The sequence below is a fragment of the Acinonyx jubatus genome, chromosome A2, assembly GCF_027475565.1.
Source record: "Acinonyx jubatus isolate Ajub_Pintada_27869175 chromosome A2, VMU_Ajub_asm_v1.0, whole genome shotgun sequence".
Taxonomy (NCBI): Eukaryota; Metazoa; Chordata; class Mammalia; order Carnivora; family Felidae; genus Acinonyx; species Acinonyx jubatus.
In genome coordinates, this window is record NC_069383.1 from 44,908,447 (window position 1) to 44,928,847 (window position 20,401).

The following is a 20,401-nucleotide window of genomic DNA, read 5'->3' on the forward strand; positions in this document are numbered from 1 at the left end:
AGCTTTAAGAAACTGTGCATTAGTTTGATCATAAAATCAATTAAAGTAACTTCAGAATCCCCTAGCAGGCCACAAAATGAACAAAGCATTTCCCATTATCTATGCAGCATTACTGACGCAGGGCAAATACTTATTTGTAAAGTTGGAGAAACCCAGGAAGAATTCATCCTAGAGGAAGAAATACATGTTCAAATCAATGCTACCCATCTTCCTTTTCCACATAAAGTTTTACTTCATGCATAAAGGATGCTATTTGGCGAAAATCAAAAACTTTGCTGTAGTTACTAGAAAGGTGTATCTTGCAAGACACATGGATAGAAGAACTTAGAACCTAGTATGGTACCTGGCATATGTGACACTATGGTCAGAGACAACCACAGCACTATACATATGTATCTTACGGTTTTCAAGGAAAGTTTTCAGACCTGAAAATATGTTCAATACTGTAAGTTAAATTCCAAAAGGTTGTCAGTTTCTTTAAGGGCCTCAATAAGGAACACAAGCTTTACCTTTGTGAAGATGGCCAGGGGCATGCCATACTGGTCCTCTTCCAAACCAGAAATTAGCCCTGGTATCAGGACCACCTGGCCTGTATTAGCTTGAGGTTGTACAGTAATTGGAGGACTGTCTGAGGGCACAGACTCCTTTGGAAATGAGTTTGTCTGTTCTGACCCCGCCTGTTCCTTTTCTTTCAAGGTGGGGTCCTCCAAGACACTAGGATCCAAGGTCTCCCAGTCACTTTCTGAAGATTCTGGAGATGGGCGAGAAGGAGGTTTCAAATATTGACTGGTATCATTGGGTTCCTGTCCTTTGCTGCTGTCCTCTTCCGCTTGGAGCAAAGGTTCTTCAGTCTTGATGCCAGCATCTCCTCCATGGTTCCCTGTCATGATTTTCTTAACAGTTCCTGAGTTGGTATTTAAAATTTCAGGAGCGGACATAGAAACCAAATCATCTGCAGGTGGATTACTTTCATGAAGCCCAGCATCTTCAGACATACTCTTTCGGGGTCTGTACTGAGAACAGTCACTGAGACCATGTTCAATCATGCCTACAACACACAATATTGGAGAACATCTAGGCTTACAATAAGGTGGGAGAAAATAAGAGTTGCATATTCCATTTTAATTAGAACTAGAACTCTCCTATAAAAATTTTAAGTTATGCTTGCACATATTTTAATTAAAGGAAAAAAAAAAGACAAGAAAAATCTCGTACAAAAGAGAGAAACTCAGGGGTGCCCGGGTGGCTCAGTTGGTTGGATGGCCGACTTTTTATTTTAGCTCAGGTAATGATCTCGTAGTTCGTGAGTCTGAGCCCCACACTGGGTTCTGTGCTGACAGGACTGAAGATCCTGCATGGGATGTGTCTCCTCTCTCTGCCCCTCCCCTGCTTGTGCTCCCTCTCTCTTTTAAAAATAAACTTAAAAAACAAAAAAACAAAAGAGAGAAACCCACTGCCAAAAGAAAATCATGTTAAAATAGAAATATTTTCCCTAACAAGTTTATCCTTGAAACATTTTTATCATTGAAAGTTCCAGTACAAGTTAAATAAAGAGTAGATACTGTATCCTCTTACCTGGAAAAAGGGATAACACAGTCATCAGGGCACCCACCAATTTATTCACTGGAGAAATATAAAAGAGAACCTGAAATGGATTCAATCAAAATTAAATTAGAAAATCCTGGGTCTACAATATCAAAACAAAAAAGGTAGAGGGGAGTACAGAAGGGAAGATTCTTTACAGAAGAGTAACACCTAATAAATAAAACATTAATGAAAGAATCAAAAAAAATCACCAAGCATCCATGATTCAGTTAAAAATTACCAGTGGGAGCTAAAACTATTGTGAAAGGTTGTTGGGCAAGGGGCTCTTCACATAGCTTCAAATTTATCATCCCACAGATTAGCTATTAGTTGTAAATAGAAACACATGTACCTCACTATGAAGAAATCTGGCAACTACCACCTTAATCAAATGATTAAATTTCACATCACCAGCGATAGTACCAACAATTATGAGCCTCCTGGTGTGATAACTCTGTGGAGGACACACCACCAGTTGTATAGTATTCTCGCCCAAAAAAGTTTAAGCTGCAACTAGCCACAAGAAAATAATCAGGCAAATATAATCTTAAACTTTAGCCTGGATTTAAGTGTTTGTTTATTTTTGAGAGAGAGAGTGCAAGCAGGGGAGGGGCAAACAGAGAGGGAGAGAATCCCAAGCACACTATGTGCTGTCAGTGCAGAGCCTGACGCAGGGTTTGACCTCATGAACCGTGAGATCAATGAACTGAGCCTAAATCAAGAGTCTGATACTTAACCAACTGAGCCACCCAGGTGCCCCTAGTCTGGATTCTTTGGGGAGAAAAAAAAAAAGCCAATGACACGAAAAACAAAAACAACAGCAAGGTGGTACAGCTGTTAGAGATTAAAGAGGACTACCATGCAGTACATGATTCTTAGTCCCCAAAGTGGAAACAGCAACTAGTTTATAGGACATTATTACAACAACTCAAGAATTTGAAAATGGACTGATTAGATGTCATTTATTGCATCAATGTTACAATTTCTTGAACGTGAAAATGGTATCTTATATGGGAATACACTTAGTCTTAAGAAAGAAATATATCCTAACGTATTTAGGGGTAAAGTACCATGATCTTAAAATTAGGATTCAGGGGGAAAAAATGAACATCTATAAAGCAATATAATGCAAAAGTGGCAAAATGTTAACAAATGGTAAATGCAGATCAAGGGTATAACAGTTCATTATAGGATTCTATCAACTTTTCTGCAGGTTTGACATTTTTCAGAATAAAAACTGAGAAAAAAATCACGAACAGGATTAGATATTGCATGAAATGTAACAATGGTCATCATTAAATTGGTTGGGAAAAAAAACAAGCAAAGATTTGCTTAGGTGAGTTTTTTTTCCCATTATAAACAAATTATTTAGTGACACTCAAGTGCTATCTGACAGAGCACAGTACCCCCAATTGTCTATGTTTTCCTTACAGAGTAATCTTGAGTGCTTTGCAAGTATGGAGAAACCAAATGTTGCATTAAAGGGCAGCCTTATTTCATCAAATCAATATGAAAAGAGTGTACCTGTGATTTGCCACATTACATAAAGATACATGATCATAAATGCCACTGCATGTAACTAGTTTAAGTTCTATTTTGCAAGATTGTTGTTTCAGATACGTGTATCTATATGTGCTCTGGGTTGCAATGTAAAGCATTTTTTATTATGAATACCAAAGTTTGAAACCTACAACTCAACAAAAAACCCACAACCTGATCAAAAAATGGGCAAAGGACTTAAACAGACTTCAAGGAAGTCATACAAATGACCAATAAGCACATGAAAAGGTGGTCAACATTACTAACCATTAGGGAATGCAAATTAAACCCAGGAGATACTACCTCATACCTATTAGAATGGCTACTATCGAAAAACTAAAAAACAGCAAATGTTGGTAAAGATGTAGAGACACTGGAACCCCTGTGCATTATTGGCAGGAATGTAAAATGGTGCAGCCACTATGGAAAACAGTATGGTGGTTCATCAAAAGAATTAAAAGTAGAATACCGTCTGGTCCAGCAATACCACTTCTGGGTATATACACAAAACAACTGGAAGCAAGGTGTTGAAGAGATGTACACATACCATTCATGAGAGTCAGAAGGTGGAAGCAACCCAAATGTCCATCAAAGGACGAAGGGAGAAACAAAATGTGGTATGTACAACAGATATTATTCAGCCTTAAAAAGGAAGGAAATTCTGACACATGGATCAGCCTTGAGGACATTATGCTTAGTAAAATAAGCCAGTCGTAAAAAGACATACTGAATGATTTCACTTATATAAGAACTTAGTGTAGCCAAATTCATAGAAACCATAAGTCAGGGTCAGTGGGAATAAGAAAATGGGAAGTTATTTAAGGGACACAGTTTTAGTTTTGCACAATAAAGAGTTTGTGAGTGGATGATGATGATAGCACAACAATGTGAAGGTATGTAATGCCACTCAACTATACACTTAAAAATGGTTAAGATGGTAAATTATATGTTACGTGTATTTTACAACAATTAAAAATTTGGTTAAGAAGTTAAAAACATTGTTGGGGTACCAATTGAGCCACCCAGGCTCTCCAGGAATAAATACTTTTAAGGTAACCATACTAGACTAAACCATACCAGCCATAAATGGCTGACTTTCAACAACTGTTCCACCCCTACTCTGCTTAGCACAGTAATATGGTATATAAAACTGGCCCCAGAGGTCCCTGAGTGGCTTAGCTGGTTAAGCATCCAACTATTGATTTTGGCTCAGGTAATGATCTCCCCGTTTGTGAGATCTAGCCCCATGTCGGGCTCTGCACGGACAGCGAGGAGTCTGCTTGGGATTCTCTCTCCCTCTCTCTCTGCCCCACCCCCACTCAGGCTTGTGTGTGCTTGCCTCTCTCAAAATAAATAAGTAAACTTAACACAATAACAAAAAACTGGCCCCAGATCCAAGGGTGGCTCCTGATTAGTCTCAACCAGAGGTGAAGCCAACGCTTTTTTTTTTTTTTTAATGTTTATTTATTTTTGACAGAGAGACAGAGCATGAGTGGGGGAGGGGCAGAAAGAGAGGGAGACACAGAATCTGAAGCAGGTTCCATGCTCCACGCTGCCAGCACAGAGCCCAACGCGGGGCTGGAACTCACAGACCATGAGATCTTGACCTGAGCCAAAGTTGGAAGCTCAACCTACTGAGCCACCCAGGCGCCCCGAAGCCAACGTTTTCTATAAAGGGTTATAAATAGTAAGAATTCTTCCTTTGTAGGCAATATATATAGTCTCTGTCACAACAATTCAACTCTGCCACTGTAGTGCAAAAATACCCTTAGTGATAAGTAGATGAATGAGTATAACTGTGTTCCAATAAAACTTTATATTTATAAAAACAGGGGTGGGCCAGATTTGGTAGAACCTTCATTTGTAGAACCTTGGTCTAAAATCATAGCAATCCCATCTCTTTGTACCAGAGAGTGGTGTGGACCCCAAGTTAAAACCAACCAGTATATGTACTTCTCTGGCAACAGTTTTTTATTCATTCTAGGCACATGGCCTCATGGGTCTAAACAAACTGGAAGGAAGATTCTTTTTAATGGTTTGGGAATAGGTATAGACCAGTTATCTGGCAATTAACTGGCAGTTAACCTACACTACAAGGGAAACCAGGCTCAGGATAAAGCTAGCACTGCAGACTGTAAAGCAAAGAGATGGAAAAAAATCTGGGTACTTAATTATACTGTAGAACCATTTAATCAACCAGTCCTGAAGTCTGCCGTAAGCCAATACATATCCATATTATTTAAGTCAGTTTAAAGAACAATTTTTTTAATGTTTATTTATTTTTGACAGAGAGACATAGCATTAGTGGGGGAGGGGCAGAGAGAGAGGGAGACACAGAATCCAATGCAGGCTCCAGGCTCTGAGCTGTCAGCAGAGCCCGACGCAGGGCTCGATCTCACAAACCTCAAGATCATGACCTGAGCCAAAGTCAAGATGCTTAACCGACTGAGCCACCCAAGCGCCCCTAAGTCAGTTTAAATTGTGTTTATTTATTTATTTATTTATTTATTTATTTATTTTTTACATTTATTTATTTTTGAGAGACAGAGTGAGACAAAGTTGAGAGTTGGGGAGAGGCAGAGAGGGAGGGAGACACAGGATTGGAAGCAGGCTCCAGGCTCCAAGCTGTCAGCACAGAGCCCGACGTGGAGCTCAAACTCACAAACTGTGAGATCATAACCTGAGCCGAAGTCGGACACTCAACTGACTGAGCCACCCAGGAACCCCTAAATTGGACTTTTATGTTCCCTGTAGTCAAAACTATTCTGATAACTGGATACTGTCAAATTGTCCCCAGAAAAGACTACACAAATTTATACTTCTATGGTAGTGAATAATAGGTGCTTCAGTATACCACAATTTGATAGACAAAAAAAGTCTTAATTTATGATTCACAATTAGGTTTTAAGTTTATATAGTAAGAAATGTCAATAATGTCAATGTTAAATATTTCATTCCTTCAAATCTCACCTTTTTTTCAAGAAGAATTAGTTTAAACAGGATTAAGACCTAAAGAAAAAAAAATACTATATTAAAATAAACTCATGCTTATTTCCTTTTTCCCTTCCTCAAACATAACCATAGATCATTTAATCAATAATATTAACTATAATGCTTAAAAATACACTGGAAATTATTAACTTATGCTGAAAAATAAAAAATTATGTGTCTTCTAAAAAATGTGAGAACCCCTTAAATCTCTAACAAATTGTGCTTTTTGGAAAGTTATGCATTTCTGCTTGAAATATTTGCAAGCTCCTTAAAGGGCAGGGACTATTCATTTATTTCTGGATGTCCAGGGCATTCACATAGCAGATACTCAATAAGTGTTTGTTAAATGAATAATCAATGGGTATATGTCCCAGTCAGCATATACTTTAATAATAAAGATCAGATAAGTATAGATATTTTAAGGGAAAATGTTTCACTATGAGTAACATATAAAGTGTTCTGCAAGATTAAAACAGGGTTCTTTCTGCTCTAACTTCATGATATCTGAAATTACAAAGGCAACAGAAAAAAGTATCCTCTCCTGCATAGAAATAGACAGTATTCCTATACAGTACTTTAAAAACTTTCTATCAGATAAGCACTAACACTACCAACACTTTCAACTTTTATCCTTATGAGTACTGTCTTAGAAGAACTAAAACCTAGTATGCCACAATCTCCATTTGACCTTGTAGCACATGGAATTTACTAAGTTAAATGAATACAACTTTAATACATCATAAATTAAATAAGGTATCATACCTTATGTCGAAAATGAAGCACAAGATCTCGAGGAGACAGACCTACAATGTTAACAAGAAAGCTAATCTGTGATGACAACATATGGGTTTTGTTAAAGAAAGATTTTTCCCCATCAAAAGAAAGGCGGGTAAAAAACAGGAATGGTAAGAATATGCAAATATTAAAATACTTATGTAATATTCCATTATGTACACATATACTCAGGATTTAATCAAACAACTGGGGCACCTGGGTGGCTCAGTGAGTTAAATGTCGGACTCTTGATTTCAGCTCAGGTTATGATCTCATGGTTCATGAGGCTGAGCCCCGTGTCAGGTTCCGCACTGGAATTCTCACTCTCCCTCTCTGTCCTTCCCCAACACACATGCTCATGTGTGTGCGCTCTCCCCCACCTCAAAATAAAAAACCCCAAAACCAAAAAACAAAGAATTTCTCAAATAACTATTAACAGTCAAACACAGCATGGTCGAATGGAACTTTTTACAATGATGGAAATGTTCTACATCTGTGCTGTCCAATACAGTAGCCACATGTGGCCAATGAACATTTGAAATGCAGCCAAGTTGGGGTGTCTGGGTGGCTCCATCAGTTAAGTGTCCAACTTTTGGTTTCGGCTCAGGTCATGATCTTCAGGTTCATGAGTGCGAGCCTGGCACTGTCATTGCAGAGTTTGCCTGGGATTCTCTCTCCCTCTCTCTGCCCCTCCCCTACTTGCACACAGGTGCTCTCTCTAAAAATAAATTAAAAAAAAAAAGAAATGTATCAAGTGTACTGACAGACTGACTTTTTAACTTTATTTAACTTTTACTAATTCTAATCTAAATGTAAATAGTCACATGAGGCTAATGGCTACTGCTCTGGGCAATGCAGCTCTACTGTTTTCTCCCCATTCTACAAGTATCTTACAAATCGTACAAGTTTAGATATTACAAAGCTTATACTATAGTGGCAATCATTTAAATATGGTTTTTGTTCGCCACACTCCATGGCTATTATTTCTGCATCATAGTCTTCTCTGAACATCTGTCATAGGACTAGAGAAAATAATTCAGAGAAACATATATTCTTAGGAGTTTTGTGACCAGCTTACATTATACACAGGATTATAAAGGGGAACTACTACAGTTTAGCTACTTCATGCTAAAATAGGAACCGAGTCAGTGAGCATAAATCACTGTGATGCAAATTTTTTTTCTAATCATAAAAAGGATATTTATTGAGTGCCTATTGAGCAACGTGGACACCAATGAATATCCTGGACTGTCAGAACAGTATAAACAAAACCCCCTACTTGAAAAAATCTTAGGATAAAAAAGAACTGAGCAGATCTCTCTCTCTCTCTCTTGCTCTCCCTGTCATGAAAGGGAATTGACTTGGCCAGCGTTACCATAAGGAAAAGAAAACACTTCCACTACTACTCTGAAAAGCAGAAATGTGATTTATACAGTAATAGTTCCAAATATCGCTACAATTACATTGTAACTCTTTTCAATACAAATACTAGTGAAGAAGATATTTAAGGAAACAACATCAAACACTGAAGAATTTAAGTTTAGATCACTTATAGAAAATTAATTTTGATTATGCAGTTTTACATGCAACTTGGTTTACCGAACAAAAAGAAATGAGGGCATTTCTTCTGATCTGTAGAAAAGCTACTTACCAAGATATACTTGGGATCCTTCTAATGAAGTTCCTCCCAAGGAACTATTCATATGTTCATAAAGCTCCTATAAAATATAGACTCAATTTAGAACATTTTACAATCATTTCAGACACTAAATTAGAGGTATGATGACCAGGAAAAACTTGGTTCTTTAACCTAGACAGTTTGTTTTGCCATACCCTAAATTTAGAAATAATCAAGGTCTCTCTGAAACCTTACCAGTTTCCAGCACTCCCTCCTTCTCTTCCTCTTCATTTAAGAGCTTAGTTCATTCACATGGTGGTATGGATTGTAGGCTAAGTTCCCTCTACTTCTTTGGTAAACACCTAATTGTCCTACACTCACTAGGATCCAGGAGAGATCCATGTTCTACACATTCATGGCAGCCCTGAGAAAAACATGTTATCCATCTTTAGTAAAATAGTCACGTAGTATTTATTTATTTATTTATTTATTTATTTATTTATTGCTTTGGGAGATAGAAACCAGAAGACTAATATATAAACACACTGTGCAGTAAATAAGTAAAATAAGCAAATTTAGAAAAGCAATGCCATAGCAAACGAGCTACTATCCATTAACAGAGGCACTTACTTGCACTTCTTTGTAGTCATTATTTAATAAAAAGCAGTATGATTAAATTTAATAAATATGATCTGTACATTTTGGGCAAATCCCTTGCCATTCTTAAGAAGAATGTCTTTCTTAAGCTAACAAAAGATTATCTTTACAATATTGTTGACAAGATTTACTTGATTCATGAAACAGTCTTCAGCCAAATACAGCTATAAAGGGATATAGTTACCTTTAGAATGGAAATTTGGGAAAAATCCTTCTCTTCAAAATATGCATGTGTAATGAGCTGAAGTTTTGCTTGAAGCAAGCCATAGAGAGGCTTAAAGAAGAAAAAATTACTATTAGTTTGGTAATAGGAAAAAATCAAACACCTTACAAACTTGTAATTGAAAGAGAACAGGGAGAAAGAGTAACTTCAACTTTAGTATCTTACTATTCACAGCTGAGAGCTGTTAAATAATCTGTTCTAGCTCTATGGCTGCTGTTGAAAAGCACCTGACCCTTGGAGTACAGTGGTTGAGCGTGTGTGGGCAGACGTCTTGGGTCTATTGCATCACTCAGCTACATGACCCTGGGCACCAAATTTCCCCACACCTGCTTGCTGATATGAACACCAGGACATGAAAAGACAGTACATCTTATGAGGTTGTTTCCAGAATTAATATAACACAGGGTAAAAGCATTTAAACGGGGGCACCTGGGTGGCTCAGTTAAGCATCTGACTTGGTCCCAGGTCATGATCTTGTGGTTCGTGGATTCAAGCCCAGCATCAGGCTCTGTGTTGACAGCTCAGAGCCTGGAGCCTGCTTCGGATGCTGTGTCTCCCTCTCTCTCTCTCTCTCTCTCTCTGCCCCTCCCCCACTCGTGCGCACATGGGCACGCACTTTCTCTCTCAAAAATAAACATTGGAGAGATCCAACATGGTGGAGAGGTAGGGGAACCCAAAGTTCCCTTGTCCCTCAAACACAGCAGTGTTGAGGCCAAAGGACTTTGAATTCCAAGAGTCCAGGCTGCAGAGTGACAGAGCCTTCTCCAAGGGCCCACAGGGATAACCTGGAGAGCCATAGGTGCGTGACTGTGAACTGGGAGAGATAAAATGGGCAGTGTAGGCAGGGATGGGTGGGATCCCCTTCTGCGGAGAGACAAAGGGAAGAGAAAGGCTGGGGAAGCATATCTGGACAAGAGAAAAACCACGGACTGAGATGGACATAGATAAAACCGCTAACTGCTGAGCTTTCCCCAGACTGGGGCCGGCTGCCCTGTTCGGGCACCTGGGGATGAGGGGAGCCAGCCCCAGGCTCAGTAAGTAGTTCAGAGGTGCAGTCCGCAGTGGGAGAAAGCAATCCCTCCCTGGAGTGCAGTGGGAAGAAGGTACATAACTGTTCAAAGGACAAAGACGGCCTGTGCCCGCTAGTCAGAGGCCATATATCGGTGGTGCGGAGAGGCACTTCCCCAGAACTGGGACATATTTAAGACATCAGGGTTTAAATCCAAGTCCAGCCTCAGGGAGGCGCGGGAGTTGGCAGAGCGGGACAAACTGCCGTATTCATGCCTGTGCCACTGTGAGGATGGCCTAAATAGACTGGTCTGGGACACCCAGTGCAGGGAAGAGAGACTGGGTTGTCACCATTTTTCTCCCCATCACCAACAAGGTAGGGCCTCAGGGAACAGACAGTGGGCCCACAGTGGAGGCGGGACCCACCAAACCACGCCCCTCCACACCTGGTAACTGTATCTACGGGAGCGGGAATTGATGCTGATGAACTAGGCAGCCCCTCCTCCAGACCAATGCTGCCACGGGTTCCAAGGCACCCAGTGGTTTTGCATTTTCTGATTTAATTCTTGGACAATTCTTAGTATATATGTGTATGTGTATATATATATATATATATATATATATATTCTTCCTTTTCTGCTTTTTATTTCTTCTCTCCTCTAGTCTGATTATTTTGGTTGTTGGTTTGTTTAAGCAGACATATCTAATCTATTCTCTTTATACCTGTTCTGTATCTCCTTTATTTTCCTCTTTCTCTCTCTGGATTAAGCTGTATAGTTTCTCTGGCTGGTCTATTTTATTTTATTTTTCCCCCGCCCCTGTCATTTCTTTCTTTCTTTGTATGGGATAAGGCCTCTCACATCAACACTGCCCCCACCCCGATGTTTTGCTGTTGCTGGTGTTTATTTTTGTTTTGTTTTTTTGGTCTTTGTTTTCTCTTCCAGGGCTACTTCAATGAAAAAAATCAAAGCACACCTGGTGGAGGGTCCAAAACATCATTATGAACAGGGAGATGAAGCAACCAGTCACAACAGAGAGCAAGTAATACACTCCAAAAAACACCTCCTGAAGGCCAGGCACTGGGCAGTGTATGACCCCTCTTTAATACACTAGTGCTCGCAGGTACAGGACACACAACAAGCTTTTTAAAACACATAAGGGACAGAAAACTAGCCAAAATGACGAAACAGAAGAATGCTCAAAAGAAATTCCAGGAAGAAATGATAGCTTAAGAATTGATCAAAACATATATAAATAATACAACTGAACAAGAATTAAATTTTTTAAAGTGTTTATTTTTGAGAAAGAGAGAGAGAGAGCGAGCGAGCGAGAGAGAATGCAAGTGGGTTAGGGGCAGAGAGAGAGAGGGAGACACAGAATCTGAAGCAGGCTTCAGGCTCTGAGCAGAGTCTGATGCAGGGCTCTAACTCACGAGCTGTGAGATCATGACCTGAGCCTAAGTCGGACGCTTAACCAACTGAGCCACCCAGGTGCCCCCGAACAAGAATTTAGAATAATAGTCATAATATTAATCGCTAGGCTTGAAAAAAGCATAGAAGACAGCAGAGAATCTATTGCTGCAGAGATCAAGGAACTAAAAAATAGTCATGATGAAGTAAAAAATACTGTAAATGAGGCACAAAATAAACGAGGGGCTGTGATAGCGAGGACTGAAGAGGCAGAGGGGAGAATAAGTGAAATAAAAGATAAAATTATGGAAAAAGATGAAGCTGAGAAAAAGAGATAAAAAAAATTCTAGACCACGAGGGGAGAATTAGAGAACTAAGTGATTCAATGAAACGTATTAATATCTGTATCACAGGTGTTGATAGAAAAGAGAAAGAAGAGAGAGAAAGGGGTGAAAAGTGTCCTTGAACAAATCATAGCTGAGAACTTCCCCAATCTGGAGAAGGAAACAGACACTGAAATCCAGAGAATTCCCTTCAGACGTAATAGGAATTGATCTTCTGCGTTGACATAACATAGTGAAACTGGCAAAATACAAAGATGAAGAGAGAATTCTGAAAGCAGCTAGGGACAGATGAGCCTCTACAAGGGCAGACACATAAGGGTAATAGCAGACCTATCTACTGAAGCTTGGCAGGCCAGAAAGGAGTGGTGGGATATATTCAATGTACTGAATGAGAAAAATATGCAGCCAAGAATCCTTTATCCAGCAAGCCTGTCATTCAGAATAGGAGGGATAAAGGTTTTCCAAGACAAACAAAAACTGAAGGAGTTCATCGCCACTAAACCAGCCCTACAAGAGCTCCTAAGGGGGATTCTGAATGGAATGTTGCAAAGACCACAAAGGACCAGAGACATCGCTACAAGCATGAAACCTACAGATAACACAAGGACTCTAAATCCATATCTTTCAATAACACTGAATGTAAATGGACTCAATGCTCCAATCAAAAGACACAGGGTATCAGAATGGATTAAAAAAAAAAAAACAACACAAAAAAACAAAACAAACCCAAGACCCATCTATTTGCTGCCTACAAGAGACCCATTTTAGACCTGAGGACACCTTCAGGCTGAAAGTGAGGGGATGGAGAACCACTTATCATGCTATCAGACAAACTGGAGTTTAAAGGCTGTAACAAGAGATGAAAAAGGGCATTATACCATAATTATGGGGTCTATCCATCAAGAAGTGCTAACAATTATAAATGTTTATGCACCCAATTCAGTAGCATCCAAATATATAAAACAATCACAAATATAAACAATCTTATTGGGAAGAATGTGGTAATTGCAGGGGACTTTAATATACCACTTACAACAATGGACACATCATCTATGCAGAACATCAATACAGAAACAATGGCCCTGAATCATACACTGGACCAGATGGACTTGACAGATATATTCAGAACTTTTCATCCTAAAGCAGAATACACCTTATATTGAGTGCACATGGAACATTCTCCAAGACAGATCACACAGTGGATCATGAAACAGCCCTCAATAAATATAAAAGAACTGAGATTATATCATGCACATTTTCAGATCACCATGCTATGAAACTTGAAATCAACCACAGGAAAAAGGTAGGAAAATCTCCAAATGCATGGAGGTTAAAGAACATCCTACTAAAGAAAGAATGGGTCAACCAGGCAATTAAAGAAGAAATTAAAAAAAATATGCAAAGAAATGAAAATGAAAACACAACAGTCCGAACCCTTTTGGGATGCAGCAAAGGCAGTCCTAAGAGGAGAGGACATTGCAATCCAGGCCTATCTCAAGAAACAAATCCCAAATGCAAAATCTAAGAGCACTCCTAAAGGAACTAGAAGCAGAACAGCAAAGAAACCCCAAGGCCAGCAGAAGAAGAGAAATAATAAAGATCAGAGCAGAAATCAACAATACAGAATAAAAACAAAACAAAACAAAACCCAGAACAGATAAATGAAACTAAGCTGGTTTTTTGAAAAAATAAATAAAATTAATAAACCCCTAGCCAGACTTCTCAAAAAAAGAGAGGACCCAAACTGATAAGATCATGAATGAAAATGGACTTATCACAACCAATCCCTCAGAAACACAATTATCAGAGAATATTATGAAAAATCACATGCCAACAAATCGGACAACCTGGAAGAAATGGACAAATTCCTAGGTACCCACACAATACCAAAACTCAAACGGGAAGAAATAAAAAATTTAAACAGATCCTTAACTAGTGAAGAAACTGAATCAGTTATCAAAAATCTCCCAAGAAGAGTGCTGCGCCAGATGGCTTCCCAGGGGAATTCTACCAGACATTTAAAGAAGAGTTAATACCTATCCTTCTCAAGCTGTTCCAAAAAACAGAAATGGAAGGAAAGTTTCTGGACTCATTCTATGAAGCCAGCATTACCTTGATTCTCAAACCAGAGACCCCACAAAGAAGGAGAATTACAGGCCAATATCCCTGATGAACATGGATGCAAAAATTCTCAATAAGATACTAGCAAATCGAATTCAACAGCATATAAAAAGAATTATTCACCATGATCAAGTGGGATTCATTCCTGGGCTGCAGGGCTGGTTCAATATTCTCAAACCAATCAGTGTATTCGCAAATACATCACATTAATAGAAGAAAGGATAAGAACCATATAATCCTGTCAATAGATGCAGAAAAAGCACTTGACAAAATACAGCATCCTCTGTTAATAAAAACCCTCAAGAAAGTCAGAACAGAAGGAACATACCTAAACATCATAAAAACCATATACGAAAAGCCCAAAGCTAATATCCTCAGTGGGGAAAAAACTGAGAGTCTTCCCCATGAGAGAAGGAACACGACGGGGATGTCCACTTTCACCACTATTGTTTAACATAGTGTTGGAAGTCCTAGTATGAACAGACAACAAAATGAAATAAAAGGTATCAAAATTGGCAAAGAAGAAGTCAAACTTTCACTTTTTGCAGATGACATGATACTCTACATGGAAAACCCAAAAGACGCCACCAAAAGGCTGCTAGAACTGATACATAAATTCAGCGAAGTCGCAGGGTATAAAATCAATGTACAGAAATCAGTTGCATTTCTATACACCAATAATGAAGCAACAGAAAGAGAATTCAAGAAATTGATCCCATTCACAATTGCACCAAGACCCATAAAATACCTAGGAATAAACCTAACCAAAGATGTAAAAGATCTATATGCTGAAAACTACAGAAAACTTATGAAGAAAATTGAAGAAGACACAAATGGAAAAACATTCCATGCTCATGGACTGGAAGAATAAATAGTTAAAATGTCAATACTACCCAAAGCAATCTCAATCAAAATTGCACCAGCATTCTTCTCAAAGCTAGAACAAACAATCCTAAAATTTGTATGGAACCACAGAAGACCCCAAATAGCCAAAGTAATATTGAAAAAGAAAACCAAAGAGGGAAGCATCACAATCCCAGACTTTAGCTTCTGCTACAAAGGTGTAATCATCAAGACAGTATGGTATTGGCACAAAAACAGACACACAGACCAATGGAATAGAGAACCCAGAACTGGACCCACAAAAGTATGGCCAACTAATGTTTAACAAAGCAGGAAAGACTATCCAATGGAAAAAAGACAGTCTATTTAGCAAATGGTGCTGGGACAACTAGATAGCAACATGCAGAAGAATGAAACTAGACCACTTTCTTATACCATTCACAAAAATAAACTCAAAATGGATGAAAGACCTAAATGTGAGACAGTCATTGAAACCCTAGAGGAGAAAGCAGGAAAAAACCTCTCTGACCTCAGCCGCAGCAATTTCTTGCTTGACATATCTGTAAAGGCAAGGGAATTAAAAGCAAAAATGAACCATTGGGACCTCATCAAGATAAAAAGCTTCTGGACTGCAAAGGAAACAATCAACAAAACTAAAAGGCAACCGACGGAATGGGAAAAGATATTTGCAAATGACATATTGGATAAAGGATTAGTATCCAAAATCTATAAAGAACTTACCAAACTCAACACACAAAAAACAAATAATCCAGTGAAGAAATGGGCAAAAGACATGAATAGACACTTTTCCAAAGAAGACATCCAGATGGCTAACAGACACATGAAACAATGCTCAACATCACTCATCATCAGGAAAATACAAATCAAAACTACAGTGAGATACCACCTCACATGGGTCACAGTGGCTAAAATGAACAACTTAGGAAACAACAGATGCTGGTGAGGATGTGGAGAAATGGGAACCCTCTTGCACTGTTGGTGGGAATACAAACTGGTACAGCTGCTCTGGAAAACAGAGTGGAAGTTCCTCAAAAATTAAAAATAGAACTACCCCATGACCCAGAAATAGCAATACTAGGAATTTACCCAAAGGATACTGGAGTGCTGATTCATACGGGCACACGTACTCCAATGTTTATACCAGCACTTTTGACAAAAGCTAAGTTATGGAAAGAGCCTAAATGTGCATCAACTGACGAATGGATAAAGATGTGGTTTATATATACAATGAAATACTACTTGGCAATGATAAAGAATGAAATCATGCCATTTGCAGCAATATGGATGGACTGGAAGGTATTATGCTAAATGAAATAAGTCAGAGAAAGACAGCATGTTTTCACTCATATCTGGATCTTGGAAAAACTTAACAGAAGACCATGAGGGAAGGGAAGGGGAAAAAAATAGTTACAGAGAGGGAGGGAGGCAAACCATAAGAGACTCTTAAACACAGAGAACAAACTGAGGGCTGATGGGGGGAGTGGGGGAGAGGAGAAAATGGGTGATGGGCATTGAGGAGGGCACTTGTTGGGATGAGCACTGGGTGTTGTATGTAAGTGATGAACCACAGGAACCTACCCTCAAAACTAAGAGCACACTTTACACACTGTATGTTAACCAATTTGACAATAAATTATATTAAAAAAATCAATAAACATTAAAAAAATCTTAAAAAGAAAGGCACTTAAACATTAGTCATTATAAAAATTTCCCTTTTATTTTTATTTATTTTTTTAATTTTATATCCAAGTTAGCATATAGTGCAATAATAATTTCAAGGGCAGTGACTCTCCCCCACATATAACCAGTCTTCATCCCAACAAGTGTCTTCCTTAATGCCCCTTGCCCATTTAGCCTATCCCCCAACACTCCACCAGCAACCCTCAGTTTGTTCTCTGTATTTAAGTCTCTTATGGTTTGTCTCCCTCTTTTTACGTTATTTTTGCTTCCCTTCCCTTATGTTCATCTGTTTTGCATCTTCAATTCTGCATGAGTGAAGTCATATATTTGTCTTTCTCTAATTTAGCTTAGCATAATATACTCTATAGAGTTCCATCCATGTTGTTGCAAATAGTCATTATAAAATTTATGACATTTTAATTCTACAGTTACACTGGTTTGTGGTGACATTTAATCATCCTTATAATAGCTGGTTCTTATATCTAATTGAACATTCATGATTAAATTTAAGTCCATTTCCCTTTTTTGTCTTCTTTGGAGGCTTAGAACAACTGGTCTGTGTCCTTTATCAAAATATTCCTTTGTATGCTTCAACAAAATTATTCCTTAATTCTTACTTCTATTTAAGACCCTCTTACATCATTTGCATCCTTTTTATTTTCAATGTTACTTTCTAGATGTTTTCTGATTTCTATGTCCTTCTTAGAATGCAGAGACCAATGCTGTATATAATTATTATACAATTAGTTAATAGAAGTAACACTGGAAGAGTCCCCTCCCACCACCAATATCCCTGTTACTATATCATTATTACCATCCAGAATATCTAAGTATAGAGTCATTATATTTTTATATAGAGATTACAATGCACTATGAACCATCAAACCTTTCTGCATAAGCTAGCTCTCCCTATTCCCTATGCTTATTTAAAGACAGATAAAACCCGGATCTTCACCCCAATTTTATCACTTAGTAGTTACATGGTCTATGAGAGTTAGACATTTTTTTTCCCTATTCTACATGTTTCTTTGTAAAATGAAAGCAACAAATACTTAGGTCTGTTTTGACATGAGGATTCAAATCACAATTATATCTAAAAAGTGTCTGGTATTGAATTAATACCTGACATATAGTCATCTGATATATGACATTTATTGTTATTATAATTGTTCTTTGAAGAAAGATTACTCAGGAAGCCTTTCAACATGTGTTTGCTTTAACATCTGGTACTCCTATGCTTTGGTTATCTGGCCCAGTATAAGAGTAATTCATCGATTAAAAAAAAAAAGTAATTCATTGAATTCTATTTTTCAGGCTACCATTTTAGAAACTGTGTACAATCTATTAATTTTCTGATATCAGGGTCTTTTACATCCATTCCTTTTTTTTTTTTTTTTTTAAGGAGTCTATTCTTGCCCTCTATGTAAAACTAAGATCTTGGAAGAAATATCTGATCCTCAAAATCTTATTATTAAGGCTCACAGTATATTATTATTATTATCCAGGATTTTTTTTAAAGCTTAGTACTAAAAAGTCAAAATAAATCCTATTTTACAAATCTCAACTTATATTAAGCAAACTACATTCAAATTGTCGGTGGATGTAAGAAACTGGACAATGTAGAAGACATAATGAAACAAAACCTACATACATTTGGTGACTAGGCAAATGAAATATTCTCCATTTTGATTGAAGGTTAAATGCAGAAATGATTGTATTCAATAATCATATAGCTGTAAGATAATTAACATGATAGAGATCTGGATTTCTCCCCACAAAAGGGACTTGGGGGATAATATTTTATATGTAGAATTGGTCGTTTGATGTTACCAGTAAAGGTGTTAATATCCTATTAGTAATAAAAATGGAATATTACAAACGATTTAATAGGGAACTATGGAAAATAAGAAGTGTTACACATTTCCTACTAAAAATAAAAAGTTAAAATTATACACCTGCATCTGATCAACTTGTACATGGATGAAACAACTGTAAAGCATTGCTATTGTATAATTATGTCATTTCCATTCCTCAAAAATCTTAAGTTTTAAAGAGCAAGTTAAGGGGCGCCTGGGTGGCTCAGTTGGTTGAGCCTCCGACTTCGGCTCAGGTCATGATCTCACAGTCCGTGAGTTCGAGCCCCGCATCGGGCTCTGTGCTGACAGCTCAGAGCCTGGAGCCTGTTTCAGATTCTATGTCTCCCCCTACCTCTGCCCCTCCCCTGTTCATGCTCTGTCTCTCAAAAATAAATAAACGTTAAAAAAAAAAAAAATTTAAAAAGCAAGTTAAGGCTACAATTTTTCATAGCAAGAGTCATATACTTTTATATCAATACAATCTGAATGATTATGATATTCTGAGTTTTAGTAAAGTATTATCCAAAGTCTTAAAAACAAAATAAAAAAGGATAAATGAAATATATCAGCTACTTCATTTTGGGCAAGTGTCAACCTCTTTCCCAAAAACCTATCTAGAAGATTTCCTTCCACTTATCTAGTTGTGGGTAATGGTGCAAATGAGAGTAAAACTGCTGAAAGGCAAAGAGAAAAAGCTGATGCACAAGAATAAAAAATGGGCCCCTGATGAATTTTAATCTATTACTGTCCATAAATCTCTCCTTATTCTAATAATGTCTTATTCTCAACTAAAAATCTGCCATGGTTAACGAACACATTAACGAGTTATTTGGTCTCTTACCAACTTGCTTAGAACACAGACACTTTTCTGAACGGTCTCTCTGGTGATATCTGCTTGCCGCACTTTCAATGCCTATTATAAACAAAGAGTCATTATTAATAATATTTCATAGAAATATTTAAAAATCATTCTCTTTCAATGTAAAAATAGCAGTGAGATAGAAAAAAATTCTAACATTTAGTTAAATTCCAAATGTATTGAGAATCTCTGAAAATATCTATTGAATGAGTCAGCCAGGAACCTATGTGCCAGAATCTGGTAGGCACTGAGAATGTAACAGTGAGAGACAATCCCTACCCTCAAGGAACTTACCGTCTGAGAATACTTTTTGTTTAAGTTGCCACACCCATAATTCAAATCAAATGTCCTTGGTTCTGGTTTGAAAATGGGCACTCCGAGACTACTGTTTCTGGTGAGAAGGGCCTAGATTATACTGGAAAACTGGTATTATAGCCCAGCCCTGAGCCATAACTCATGCCTTGATGACTGTGAGAACAACCACGTAAGAGGTCTACATTCTCTGCTAGTAAAGAACAAGCCTTGATTTAATCATCAGGTAACTCTAGGTAACTGTGAGCGAACTAAGAACTACTCTTCCCCTTTGTGGTATACAGCCTAACATCTCCTGGCACCTGTCCTGAGGACCAATGGGCCTCAGTGTCTTCAAGTGACTTATGACTGACGACTAGTCTTTAAGTCAAGAATACAGCCTTCCCTCAATCTGTTTTCTACCTCTCTGCCTTGACTGGATTCATCTGTCATGTCTCACCCTCAGTCAAAGGGAATCAGTTTTTCTCCTAGGCTCTAGGTCCTTCTGATATCTGTTATCAGGTGAGGATAGAAATATTAAGAGAAATGGGCAATGCCAATATACTGTGGAGTGGATCAGACC

The 20,401-nt window shown here is 38.0% G+C and overlaps 1 protein-coding gene across 1 annotated transcript in view; it reads right to left on the minus strand.

Moving 5' to 3' along the window:
• AVL9 (AVL9 cell migration associated) overlaps nt 1–20,401 on the minus strand; it is a 67,798-nt gene that overhangs the window by 22,911 nt on the left and 24,486 nt on the right. Inside the window, exons 4-10 of the mRNA XM_027075228.2 lie at nt 19,510–19,581; nt 9,348–9,437; nt 8,540–8,606; nt 6,877–6,917; nt 6,094–6,132; nt 1,576–1,645; nt 510–1,048 (exon numbers count right to left, since the gene is read on the minus strand). Coding sequence (XP_026931029.1) covers nt 510–1,048; nt 1,576–1,645; nt 6,094–6,132; nt 6,877–6,917; nt 8,540–8,606; nt 9,348–9,437; nt 19,510–19,581 — 918 coding nt within the window. The remainder of the gene's footprint in view (nt 1–509; nt 1,049–1,575; nt 1,646–6,093; nt 6,133–6,876; nt 6,918–8,539; nt 8,607–9,347; nt 9,438–19,509; nt 19,582–20,401) is intronic.